Source organism: Pleurodeles waltl, chromosome 1_2 (assembly GCF_031143425.1).
Source record: "Pleurodeles waltl isolate 20211129_DDA chromosome 1_2, aPleWal1.hap1.20221129, whole genome shotgun sequence".
Taxonomy (NCBI): domain Eukaryota; kingdom Metazoa; phylum Chordata; class Amphibia; order Caudata; family Salamandridae; genus Pleurodeles; species Pleurodeles waltl.
This window is the reverse complement of record NC_090437.1, coordinates 672,856,853-672,871,092: the sequence shown is the minus strand read 5'-3', so window position 1 is coordinate 672,871,092 and position 14,240 is coordinate 672,856,853. Positions and strand designations below refer to the sequence as shown.

At 41.2% G+C, this 14,240-nt stretch overlaps 1 protein-coding gene across 2 annotated transcripts in view; it reads left to right on the top strand.

Annotated features, from left to right (window-relative positions):
* Positions 1 to 14,240, top strand: part of SLC10A7 (solute carrier family 10 member 7) — a 661,109-nt gene that overhangs the window by 502,950 nt on the left and 143,919 nt on the right. For both annotated transcript variants that reach the window (XM_069242617.1, XM_069242618.1), the window contains exon 7: positions 1,680 to 1,763. In XM_069242617.1, coding sequence (XP_069098718.1) covers positions 1,680 to 1,763 — 84 coding nt within the window. The remainder of the gene's footprint in view (positions 1 to 1,679; positions 1,764 to 14,240) is intronic.

The window sequence follows — 14,240 nt, the reverse complement described above, 5'->3', positions numbered from 1 at the left end:
ACCCCTGCAACTCCCCGCAAGAAGCGTGAGACTTGCAACACTGCACCCGGCGACCCCGACTCGACTGGTGGAGAACCAACTCCTCAGGGAGGACCCTCCGGCGACTCCGAGTCCGTGAGTAACCAAAGTTGTCCCCCCTGAGCCCCCACAGCGACGCCTGCAGAGGGAATCCCGAGGCTCCCCCTGACCGCGACTGCCTGAACCTAAAGTCCCCACGGCTGGAAAAGACCCTGCACCCGCAGACCCCAGCACCTGAAGGAACGGAACTTCTGTGCAGGAGTGACCCCCAGGAGGCCCTCTCCCTTGCCCAGGTGGTGGCTACCCCGAGGAGCCCCCCCCTTGCCTGCCTGCACCGCTGAAGAGACCCCTTGGTCTCCCATTGAAACCTACAGAGAACCCGACGCTTGTTTACACACTGCACCCGGCCGCCCCCGCGCTGCTGAGGGTGTACTTTTTGTGCTGACTTGTGTCCCCCCCCGGTGCCCTACAAAACCCCCCTGGTCTGCCCTCCGAAGACGCAGGTACTTACCTGCTGGCAGACTGGAACCGGGGCACCCCCTTCTCTCCATTGAAGCCTATGTGTTTTGGGCACCTCTTTGACCTCTGCACCTGACCGGCCCTGAGCTGCTGGTGTGGTAACTTTGGGGTTGCTCTGAACCCCCAACGGTGGGCTACCTTGGACCCAAAACTGTGACCTGTAAGTGATTTACTTACCTGCTAAAAATAACAATACTTTACCTCCCCCAGGAACTGTGAAAATTGCACTGTCCACTTTTAAAACAGCTTATTGTGTTTTATGTAAAAAGTATATATGCTACTGTGATTATTCAAAGTTCCTAAAGTACTTACCTGCAATACCTTTCAAATGAGATATTACATGTAGAATTTGAACCTGTGGTTCTTAAAATAAACTAAGAAAATATATTTTTCTCTAACAAAACCTATTGGCTGGATTTGTCTCTGAGTGTGTGTTCCTCATTTATTGCCTGTGTGTATGTACAACAAATGCTTAACACTACTCCTTGGATAAGCCTACTGCTCGACCACACTACCACAAAATAGAGCATTAGTATTATCTCTTTTTGCCACTATCTTACCTCTAAGGGGAACCCTTGGACTCTGTGCATGCTATTCCTTACTTTGAAATAGCACATACAGAGCCAACTTCCTACACTAGTGGTTGAGATTAATTCACACATTCCATTTATAATTTTTTTATACAACATTTCTGGAGGCCACAGAGAAGCAGGGCAGATACATATTTTTACCACCTCCAAATACATTTGGCAAGGCGAGGGGGAGACAGTCTTCACACCCACTAGGTGCAAGGTTAGATAGAACATTCATCTCCTCACTGGCACAGTACTTGGGTGTAAGTTACTCTTGCGACACTGTGCAAGGGTGTTTATATCCCCCTCAGATACAAACGATGCTGCTCTACCTTGCTCTGTCCTTGACGTTTCAGAGCTGCAGCCTGTTGAGTGCTATTTCAAAATGATGCATTCTTAGACGTCAAAATTAAGATTTGCTTTTACAAGCAAAGCACATATTTTCCATTGATTTGATGATATAAATGCACATTGATTATTTATCTATTTGGTTTTGGAAAACAGGAGTGCACATATTTGATCTTGAAAAGTGAAAATCTGGATTCACTTGTCCATTCTTTTATTTCACAGCTTGGATCGTCATCTTCTGTTCCTTTCACATCTATATTCTCACAGCTGTTCATGACCGTAGTAGTTCCACTTATTATTGGGCAGGTAAGATTTTAAAATTTCTTTGAACTGACTTCCCCTGTATTGTGCTCATTTATGTAATTGGAGACACTGTGAACTCGCTCATCTCTGCGCTACCTGCTTAATCCAGGGTTTTGGAGCCTCTGTTTGGAGCGCTGCTGGTCATTTAGAAGTATAAACAGAAATGTTTCAAAGGGTTTCTGTGAAATATACAAGGGTTAGGGTAATTGTGAGGAGCCGTCAGAAGATTATGAAAGGCAGTCCTCTCTCTTCTGCCCATGCATGTAGATGGAGCCATGGGGGATAGCAGACTTTCTGATAGAGATGCTCTGCCTGGTGTGTAAGTTGGTACTTTAAAGTGGCCAAAAGAATTAGCTGTGAAGTCTTCCCGTGCTGGCAGCAATTGTAGTAGCATCAGTAGTATAGTGACTGAATCTCTTTGCTATTCTATTTTAATTAGGAAAGCCATGGGTTGGTTTTCTTTTGGAAAGCAAAGAGTCGAGCAAGTGAGGGGTAATCGTGGAGGCATTTTCTTTGCAGCCTCTTTTTGCCAACTGGTCTTCTAAGCAGTCAGAATTTTTTGTGAGCCTAGATAACATTATACATCTGTGGCCCCAGCGTTCTGTTACTTTGAAGAAGTTTTAGGTTTATCCCTGCTTCAGAGAGTCATTTATTTGCCAGCCCGATTGGTCAGAGAATTAATCAGTTGCAGCATAAAGATGCAGTGAACTGAAAGTTAGAAGTTCGAATTCTGCAGAGGCCAACTTAGGCATCTATCTTCCCAATTGTGGTAAGCTGACAACGATTACATACGGCAATTTTAACACCTATTATTTTGCAGCACTTAGAAATTGCAGAAGTATGGTATGAAGCATTATATAAAGAAGTATTATTATTGATATTATTATGCTAAAGCCTAATGAAGGTTGTGTGGGCTGTGATACGTGAAAGGGAACTGCTGGCTTTGGTAGCCTTGCCAGTACTAATCACCGGAAACAGTTTTCTCCTCAGAACTCTGCACCGTTTGCTGTTTTCATTGGTGTGTTTCTTCACAGGAATCGGTTCATTCAAGGTAGTGCATTGTAAATTACAGCATCTTCTCCTTCGTGACTGAAAGAGTGCATGGGCTGTGAAACCTTTCAGAGGACCCGGGAAGATTAAAATATATGAAAATGTTACTTAGGACACACTTTGTGCTCAAAATGATGCACTAAAAAAAGCATAGAAATCTTTAAGGCAGGAAAATAAAACCGAAATATGGATGTATTTTTTTTAGTTTTTTTTTTACTTTCCATCCTTCCTATGTATCTGTCCTTTGCCTTCTGTGAGACGATCAGACTGTTTTGGCTTTCTAGACAATACAATTTAGCAAAATGCTGCTGGCCAAAAACCCATATGCTCCCTCACCAAAAGTATCTTAAACATGAATACATAATGAGTTGACTTTGTCACCATTAACAAGGAGTACACGCTCTTAGTTGTTTTTCATATCTTTAATAATGCCTTCTAATCTCATAATTTCCTTAATGCATCATTGTACATTGTACATAGCGGTATTTCATTCCATATTTACTTTCACTACCGACTGCCGACAGTGTTCAACTTGTACTTCCCAGAGCTTCTCAGGATACTTGTCCCATCGTCAGGGGACTAGGGATTTGGCATTACGCTAGAATCAAACCTAGAGTACACTATTAGCAGTGACTATCACCACATTACTAAATCACATTATATCTGTTTAGTTTTATTATCTGCCCAATAGGAACCCACAGTCCTTCCATCGTTTCTGAAGAAGAAACTGATAGCCAGCATGGCAGCTGTGCATTCATTTAGTGAGCGCTGCGGTCACATGACTACCGACTTTTCAAGACAGTAATTTAATTCAGAACAAGAGCCTACTGTTTCCAACAAGGAATGAACACAAGGTATTTTCTAAGTATTTTGCATCAAAAATAGAAAAAACTAACTTGCAAACAGTTTCCTTTTAACTATTTCCCTTTAGACCTGATTCCCACCTCAGTGTTGGCAATACCAAAACGTTTTTATATACAATAACAAAAGCATCTAATCATTTTACAGACTTATCAATTGCATTTTTAGTTTATGGATATAAATTCCTCACAGAATCAAAGTCCGAACCAGATGATATTCACTATCCGCACTATCTTTTGTGTGTCTAATAAAATCTTATTTGTAGTAACATCCGTTATCTGATAGGATCTCACAAAATTCACACTGTATACATTTGACATTTTCATTGTTTGTCTTTTACCCTAATCTTATTTTCTAAAATATTACTTCCACGTGAATATAAAAAGCACCTTTTAAGTCATGCCTCTTGTTGAACTATGTCTCTCTCACGTGATATTTTCTTCTGTCTGTATCCCCTCCTTTCATAGAGTACTACTAATTTGAATTGGTTAATTTCATGTCTCATTTCTAAAAAAAAAAAAAAAAAAAAAAAAAAAAAAACAACTACGCCAATGAGACTGTCTCATTTTTCGTCCTGGTATCTAATTTATATTCTGAAATTCTTTTTTAACATCTTGGTTGTCTTGTCCACATAAACTTCCCACATGGGTATTTCAGTAAGTAGATGAGATTTATTGTTGCCCATGCTGCAAAATGGTTAACTTGTATTATATTTGCCTGTAATTTGGATGCTGTTTCATCCCTTTTTATTACGTTGTTACATTGTGCACATTGCAAGCAAGGAAATGTGCACTTCAATTTGGATGTAAAATAGGTTTGTCTCAATGTTTTGGATATATTTGCTTTCACAGTCCTCTGTTGTGTGTCTTTTTCTAATGAAAACAAACATAGGCTTAGAATTTCAGAGATCATCTAAAGTATCCTCATTCTCCAAATTATTCCACTGTTTGTTCATGAGTCATACTATTTTGTTGCTTTCTCTAGAATATGTTAGAATTGTTTTCACATGTTTTCTTTTTCATTGAAATCAAATAAGAGGACACTGCTGGGTAGCCTGAAAACTTGATTGGTTAGGACCCCTCCAGCCCCCCCACCCCCACGTGGGCTGCAAGCTGGAAACTCAACTAATACATTGGTGCCCTCACGTCTTCATCTTGGTTAACATAGAGTCAAGGATCAGAAATTGCCTAAAACACATGTTTAATCACCGGCTTAATGCTTGCCAACTCTGGTAACAAATCAACACAATAACACAATAACAGAAATAACAGTCATCCCAGTCTGTACTGAGTGAGATTTATCACATTTTACCTTCAGCATGAGCTAGCTGATGAAGCTAGCAAACCATTTTGATAAGATAATCTTTTGCGCAAATGTTAACCTCCATGGTAGACCCTGTGTAGATCTGACATATCTATTTAATTATTACGCTACTCCTACTGTACTAGAGAAAAAAATAAAAATACATAAAATTAAATAACTAAATTAAAATAAATAAATTAGAAAAATAATAAAATCAAATTTACTTTCTTGTAACGTTTTACTCTGCCTCCCTGTCATCCTGTGTCTCTATCAATCTATCCTCCATCCTCACTCTGATTCATCCCAAACCCATTCTACTACTTTGATCTCCAAAATAACCCTGCCTGAGCTCTTCCCTCCTGTACCGCTCCTATCTCAGCCCACACCTCAGTTTACTACTATGATCTCCCAAACAACCCTTCTAAATTCCCCCTCATTTATCTCACCTTTGACTCATCCAAAACCCCTTCTGCTACTATGATCTCCCTAACCCCTTTCCATAGACTTCTCCATCCTCCATCTCTCCTTTACTTATCCCAAGCCTCATCCTATTTCTATAAACTCCCAATTAACACTTTTTGATTCTTTCCTCCTCTGTCCCTCCATTACTCTAGTCAATCCAACTAACAAACTCACATATCCTCCGCTCATATTAACTCATACTAATACTGCACTCATATTTCCCTATCCTAATCCACCACTAATTCCTTTTGGGTTCCGGAGTAGTGTGTTGTTTGCCGAAAAGCACTTCAACGCCTCGTCAGGAGAAGTAAGCGTTATATAAATACAATTACAGTTACAACCTTGAGATAGTTTCTGTAAGGATTTTCCTCTGTCATTTGTTTTTACTTTCTGTTTCCCACATCCACTATTGCTTGGATACTTTGTAAAATTTCTGATACTTTTCTGTTTTCCCTATCTGGTATTTTTCATTCTCTCTTCAGTCTTAATAGTTGACTGAAGGGCAGGTTCTCGGTCAGTGTCTTTGGGTAAAAGCTTCAAGCATCTAATATGCTGTGTTTTGTTTTTATTTTTTCAAGTGAATGTTGCTTGTAAACTTCTTTTGGTATTTTATTTTTAAATATAGAAAGGTTTTTTCTGGTTGCACAATATTCAAGGTGAATTATATGTGATGTGATATATTAAGATGGTTTCCAAATTCATTAGGTTCTTCTTTGTATCGCCATAAACCTAGCACATTGTCTATATATCACCAATATTGTAATAGATGACCTTTCCACCATTGGGTTGACACTAACAAATTTTTATTTTTGAAGCATAAAGATGTTCATATATTTTGAGGCTATACTACTATCATCTATCTCTAATTTAAGCCAATCCTCGCATTTGAAATATGAATGGTATAAAACTGCCTCCTTCCCCGCCTCATGTGAGTTATTGTGTATACATTTACTACATTATATGTGAAGAATATGTAGCCATCAGTGACTAAACATTCTTCAGATTTTAGTAAACTGTCAGTCATATCTGATTAATGATGGTATCACTTTAAGTAGTTGGTTCAGATAACCATCTAAGTACTTTACCAGTGGTACACAGAGTGACACTTGGCAAACTACACTAGCATCTCAGCATCTCCATTTCTAACTTTTTTGAAAATAAAATCACCAGGATATGAGTTTTCCGGCATACCCAACGCTTTCAGACATGGCACTGTTCCTGAGTCAACAACACCTGGCTACCAAAGCTTCTCTTGAAGCATTTGAACTCTGTTTGATGGAACAGGTGCAGAAGATGCTAACCTTGGCAATATCTGGCTCCCAGTTAGACCTCTGTCCTCCCAAAACAACATCCACTCTAGCTAATTGTTTGGCTCCTTCGGTAAAAACTTTTTGATCTCTTGCTAACGTCTGCCTCAGTACCAGCAGCTTGTGAGTGTGCACAAATAGCACCACTTCTTAAAAAGTCTTCTGCTAATCCTGAGGAGCTTGCAAACTATAGACTTGTCACACTGCTACCTCTGCTCACTAAGACCTTAGTAAACCATATTAATAAACAACTAACATCCTTTCTTGAGGATAACAAGTTCTTACATTCCTCACAATAAGGTTTCCAAGCACCACATAGTATGGAGACAGCACAGTATCTGTTTATTGTTTGACGCAGGTACCCCAGTCATATTGGTCCTACTGGACCTGTCCGCGGCATTTGACATGGTCTCCCATTTCATTCTAATCTGCAGTTTATGTGAAGCATGCATGTAGGTCGGGGCTTTACTGTGGCTAAGGGACTTCCTTGATAATCGCTCCCAACAAGTGTGTTTGGGACCATTTAAATCTAGAAAGATACAGGTTAATAAAGGAGTCCCTCGGGGCTCCTGTTTGAGTCCAACACTATTCAACATCTATGTTGCCCCTCTTGCTCATGTTGTGAGATCATGCAGTGTGGAGATCATGTGATAGGCAGATGACACTCAGATAATTTTCTCCTTTAGGCCAGATCAAGATCAGGTGCAAAATCAATATAAGCATTGCATGAGAGAAATCGCAAGCTGGATAATTACAATTTGTCTCCAGCTAAACAGAGATAAATCCAAGATCGTACTGTTTGGTAAGACACATGAACTTTGGTCACTCGATTGGTGGCCCTCCGATCCTGGACCTGCCCCTCTTCAAAAGCAGGTGGTGAGAAATTTAGGAGGGAAATTCGACCTTGATTTATCAATGATCTATGAGAGATCATGTCAATGCTACATGCAGCACTTGCTTTGCCACAATTAAACTATTTGAAAAAAAAAAAAAGAAAAACCTTCCCATGGTTACCTTCCACCGCAAGGAAAACCCTGGTCCAGGTTCTGATAACAGTCTCCTGGATTGACACAGCTGGCTGCAGCTAATGACACCTTGCTGGCTAAATTACAGGTTGTTCAAAATACTGATTTGCAACCTGCCATCTGGTCATCCTCTGTCCCTATTCTAAAAGCACTGCACTGGTTGCCTATAAAAAAAACGAGCCATTTTCAAACTTTGTTGTTTGATACAGAAGGCCTTGTATCAGGTCCAGACCATTTATGTACATCAAAAATTGAAGTCTTAACTGCCTCCCAGACAGCTGAGATCGTCTAACAAAGCTCTTCTGCAGATCCCCCAAATTTGCACCCTTTAAATCTGGTGACAGTGTTCTCTTACTTAGCCCCCTACCATTGGAATGCTCTCCCTCTTCACATTGGCACCTGCCTCAATTTTAGGAACTTTAAGAAGTTGCTGAAAACTTGGCAGTTCTATCCGGCTCTTCATCTGCCCATACAGCACATTTCCGAAATACTCCTACGGCATTGAGTCGTGCGCAATATCAAATATATAGAACATAGGTCACAATGGAGGATCTCGTGGCCCTTGGGTATTCCATATAATGCTGGAATCCCTTCTTTATGTTGTAATTAAAACTTTTTCTCACACAAATTAATTTATGTGTTTCATACGCTGTCTAAATTGTGATTTGCTTCTTGATTTCAATGACATGGTCTTCCGAGGATTTTCAGTGATATTACTTATCTATCAGTGACAGCATTTTATTTCAACTTACCATACTTTTTCTATTAAAACAGTAGCTCTTTCTCTATCAGGTGTTTTGATTTGAATCACTATTTTACCTCTTTTTTTTTTTCTTTTTTTTTTGCTAGGTGAGATAATGCATTCCATTCACAACATTAACAATTGACCCTACCTACTGAAGATGAAAAACCATTTTTCTGGACATCTTTCAAATCTGATTTTTCATAAATCTCTATTGTTTTATTCGTGAAAGGGGGCTCTTATGTTTATTTTGATTTGAATGTTATTTCCTTATCTGGTGTGTCCTGAGAATGGTGAAGGAAAATGCTCTCAGTTCTAACTTACAGGTGGACATATAGACCTATTTTTCTTTTTTCAAATACACATTAATTTTGAATTGGACAAACTAACAATCCTCTCTGTAACATATTTTATAGAGGTAGTGAGGGAATTCGTTTTTACTGATCAACTACTGAGTTTCTTGTTCTGCCTTGTGGAGCTCTTGTGTTTTTGCTGTTGTGGCACATTCTTTTATTTTTCGGTTTCACCTGGACAGCACATGTGCTGTCCTTGAGAAATCCCTTGTAAACAAAAAAAAACTTAAAAATTCACTTAGGACCCACCCCTGACTTACCACTGGCTGGCATTCACATTGCGCTCACTTCCTTGCTGTACATTGATCATCCTCCACCTTCAACTTTATCTTCCTGTCCTCCACAAGTGCATGGACCAAGTAGTTTTCATTTGCGGCCAGTATCCTTCCACTGGCTGCCTGCTTGCAAAAGTACTTTTTTTTTTTTTTTACTTTTGGTCTAGCATTCCAGCAAAGTGCATGTGTTTGCAGACCCTTTCTATTCCTCCATGTCTCATCCATCCCCTCTCCTGTCTTTGTTCCTTGCATGCCACCCGCTCCTGCAAACTTCTTTCCTGCCCCCAAACCCTCCCGCTTCCTTTTTGTTTTGTCCCTGTCCCTCCCTCCCACCCCTCCTGCTTCCTTCTTTCTTGCACCCGGTCCCTCCCACACCCCCACTTCCTTCTTTCTTGCCCCATCACTTCCCCCTCCTACCACTTCCTTCTTTCTTGCACTCTACCGCCATCAGAAGAAAAAAAAAAAACTCCATCCTTCACTGAAGTAAGTTTCCTGTGCTCGGTAAAGACTGGACAGATAACCTCTATCCTAAAAAGCAATCTGGATCTAGACATGTTGTGGAATTTTTTCTGAATTTTCTCAGCTTTGCCCTCAGAGGACTTTGAATGCTCAGAACCAAAAGGGAGCAGCAGTCATTTTATATCTTCTATAGGGTTCAGCACGGTAAATTGATTGGAAGTCTGGACATTAGACCTTTCTTTCTTGTGTTTTGTAATCAGACTTGTATGTGGGCAACCTTATTGCTTACTTTGGTATTGCGGTCTGTAAAAGAAGCAAAGCGGATCTGATTCATCTCACTGCCACTCAGGGTTAGCCATCTGTCATACAATATTGTTTCCAATTTTTCACTTTCCTTGGGGACCTAAAATTAATTACAACACAGTTACCCTTGCATGTCTTTATTCCGGTTCCCACCCAGGGTATCCTTTGTATCACTTTAATTTCCTCAAAGAGTTCCCTGGTGTCTCACCCTATTACCTACCCACTGTATTTTTTTTCTAGATTTTTCCAACTTTCCTTTTGGTTTACAAAGGGGTAGGGGGTGTTCTACGGTGTGGTTTCTGGGGTTAGATATAAATTAGAGTTAAGTTTATTGTGTAACTGCTTTCCTCCACCTCGTGCTTGTACCACAGGCCCTACATGTGTCATCGCCAGTGAGGGTAGACCCAGGGTGTTCATGTGATAAATGTTGTTGATTAAGTCAGCCTCTTTCAAGCCAAGCTTCTTGGGGAATAGACTGGCTCATTCCCCAACTTGTAACTTATGTTTGCTGAATCTTAGATGCAGATTGTCATGCTGGATTGAACTGCACTCAATCCACTGTACACATTTTCAAACAAACCCCTCACAAAGCCTTCTAAAGGTGTAATTGAGGTTTCCAGTTTTTGCCCCCCTTCACCACACCCACATTCACACACTGACAAAAAGTAACCTTTTTTCTATTTGCACCATTTTAGTTCTATTCCTGGAAGATGTGAACCAGACTTATTGCAGTATTTGTGCTGGGGCTGAGTCCACCACAGTCACGATTGAATCTGAATTAATTACTTGTAGCTTTCTTGAAGCACAGCAAATCTGCCTTTCTGTAATGCTGTTCCCCTCCGTAGTTAGGGCTTGCATTTCCTCTGTATACTCTGCCTGATCCGATAAAGTATGTACCTCTCTAACAAGAAAGTGTGTTGCCCCAGTCTCTTCTCCACAATGCTAATTTCTTTATTGATCACACCTATGGCGCTTGACAACAAACTTTGACAAAGCAAATAGGTTTTTCCTGTGTAAATTCTGTTGGATTTGTGATTGTTTTTACTTCACCAATTTTTGGATCTTTCATAGATTAACATGCTTGAATCATTCGCCATCATCAAAATGGGAGTCCCAGTAGTCAATGACATTCCAAACAGTTAATGTTTTGAAAAAAAAAAAAAATCACTTTCATAGCTTATCCTCATCATTTAATAAGAACCAAAGTCCAGCCAGTAAGGCAACAGAACCTTCTAGAGCACTCACCACAGAAGCTTCATTCCCTCAGATTTTCTACTGCATGTCATGTGATAGGAGAAAACTTCACTTCAGGACAAGACTAACACCTAGTTATTCTTACTCCGACCCAACAACCATGTCCGAACCAGCTAAGAAAGGTCTGTTCAGGCCATGTGGGCCTTCTGTAAAAAAGAGACTGCACTCAGAGGATCCTACACAAGGAGTGCATCTACTGTCTACACCCTGAACACAAGGTAAAAGACTGCAAGGTATGCCGCCCTTTTCCCCAAAAAACTTTTGAAGGACCGAAAGGAAGATTATTAATTTGGCTCCAAAATGCTAATCCAAAGAAAACCCTCTGAGGAGGACAGTGATGATTCCACAAAGACTTTAAAATCCTGCAAAAGGGATAGGTCCAGTTAGCGGGTGTTCCCAGGGTCACCTAAGAAGGTATTGAATAAGACTCACCATGGCTCATCAGGGCACTCGAGGAGATATGAATAATCTCCACATTCTTCAGAAAAGGAAAAACTTTCCTTAGAAAAGGTTTAATCTGAACCTACTACCCCTTCTCTGAAGGAGAGATACTTGATGCGACCCTCCAAGCCTTTGCCGTCAACAATGTAACCATTTAAAACGTTTCCCACCTCAAAATGTCAGTTCACAACAATGACGCCGCCTTCAACGATGAAGCCGTCAAGGAGGATGCCGTTGATAAGGACACTCTAGATGAAACCACAGACAACAACACTGTTGACAAGAACACCATCGACGACACTGTCAACAACAACACCGTTGACATGAACCCCATCAACAAGAGTCCTGTTGACAACAATTATGCCGAAAAAAGCCCCGTCAACGACAACACCTCCAATGAAGACCTGGTAGGCGATGGTCCCAACTATGGCATCGTTGACGAAAGCACCTTTCATGCCGTTGTCCTCACTTTCTGTTTGTGTGTGGGGGGGTAAACACCGGCAGAGACAATATTATCTGCTCAAACCTCACCTAGCAAGGTTTCCCTTTTCACCAGCGCATCTACTAGGTGACAAGTCAGAGGATGAAGGTCCTTTTGGGACAGCGCAGAATCCTTCTGAACTACATGTGAAATGCCAGGAGGTTGAGGAAGAAGTACAGTATTATGGGGAACAGTATCATACCTCAAGGGAGCAACCCCATACATATGAAGAGGAATATTCTGGCTATGGTCGACATGAACCACAGGATTAGTCAGTACAAATGCCATTGAGTTCAGTCAGTAATCTTCAACACGTGCTCCAACACTATTCTAGAAGTTTCCAGAGCCCGCAACCACTGATCCCAAGGAAATGCGGTCGCCTCAGGTCCACACACCGGTTATGTGCCCACTGTGTATTTTAACTGAGCTGCCGATCTCATTACCACCACTGGCTAGTACATTAGCTGAGCTCCCTGTGGATGACACACCTCCCACGGACGAGGATAGCGATGAGGGGGAGAACAGAGGCACTACTTTAGTCCTTATTGAGTGGGATGACTACCTGATACCAACTCCATCCCCACCAGTACCACCACCAGTGGATTCCCCACAAGATGACATTGGTGGCTTCCACAGCCTTATTGAAAGGGCAGCAAAAAGGTTCCAGCTGCCCCTTGTGACTAAACAATCAGATTGGTTTCCTCATTTGGCTCCTTGAAATCATAAAGGAAACAATCAGAGATTCCCGTTGTTGATTTTATCTGGGGGAAAAAGGCATCAAGACTATGAAGTTTCCAGCTCCAGTGTGTGCAGTGCTGCCTAAGCTGGATAAAAAATACAAAGCAGTGGGCGATTCACCTGTGTTTTTAATTGGCTACCCTATGCCGGACTCTGTAAAATCACAATCGGCCCAGTGGCGCTCAAAGAATCCATCTACCCCCATTACCATACCACTGGATAATATTGGAAAATTATTCTCGTCCATGTCAGAGCAGCTAATTCTTTAGCGGTATTGTCTGCTGTGACAGGCAGATGTGGTCTAATACCGTTCCATACATTGATCCCATGCACCAGACAAGACAAAAGGTGAAGCCAGAAATATTCTGCCAGAAGAGGGAGAGAATCTCCGCTGAAGTCATTGATTCTGCGATTGACATACTGTCACCTAGTTTTAGACAGCTGGCAGGGGTAGCTGTTCTGTGAAGGCAAGGATGGCCGAGTTCCACTTTATTCAGGCTAGAAATACAGAGCAGGATCCTCTATATGTTGTAAGATGGTGAAGCACTTTTTGGGAAAACATGTAGATGATGCTCTACTAGCTATAAAGGCCGATACTGGCTACAGCCAGCTCCTTGGGAACGTTACTGTTTAGAAAACCGCCCTTTCAAGGAGCTAGAGGTAGAGGGTCTTATCACTACAGAGGTGGTTATCAGCCATAAAAACAACAATACCAGCCACTAACAGCGGCATACAAACAAGGGCCCAACTGTAAGCAACCTTCCCAAGGGAGAGACACTACTAGAAAGCATTGGCCTTTTTATGGTGCTGGCTATCTTCTGCGACTCACTTGGGGTCGAAACTATTTCCCTTAATGGTCCCTCATAACGACAGACAGAGGGGTTCTGGGTGTAATCCCTCGGGGCACACCCTTGAATCAAGAAACCACTAAATACTCCTTTGAAAGTGCCTCCTACCCACCTAATGCTACTTTGGCAGCAGATCTCCATCATGCTAAAGAAAGGAGCAACAGACAAAGTTATGAAGACTCAGAAATTGGTTGTTACTCAAGGTTTAAGAGATCTAGTATATCTGTTAAAATACCTCATCATTCTGGGCCCTTAATATAGTGATGGGACAATTGATAAAGACCCTGTTTGATCCCATTCACAAAGCAGACCTACAATACCTGATCTGGAAGACAGCACTTCTTACAGCTCTCATGTCAGCAAGAAGGGTCAGTAATATTCAGTCACTTACATTTAAAGAGCCATTCCTACAATTCAAACAAGACAGGGTAGTGCTGAGGACCTATCCTAAGTTTATTCTAAAGTTTCCTCTGATTTTCATTTGAATGAACACATAGTACTGAGGACATTTTTGCCAATTCCCAAACTATGGCAGAAAGTGCCTTATATACATTGGACATCAAGAAATGTATCAAATTC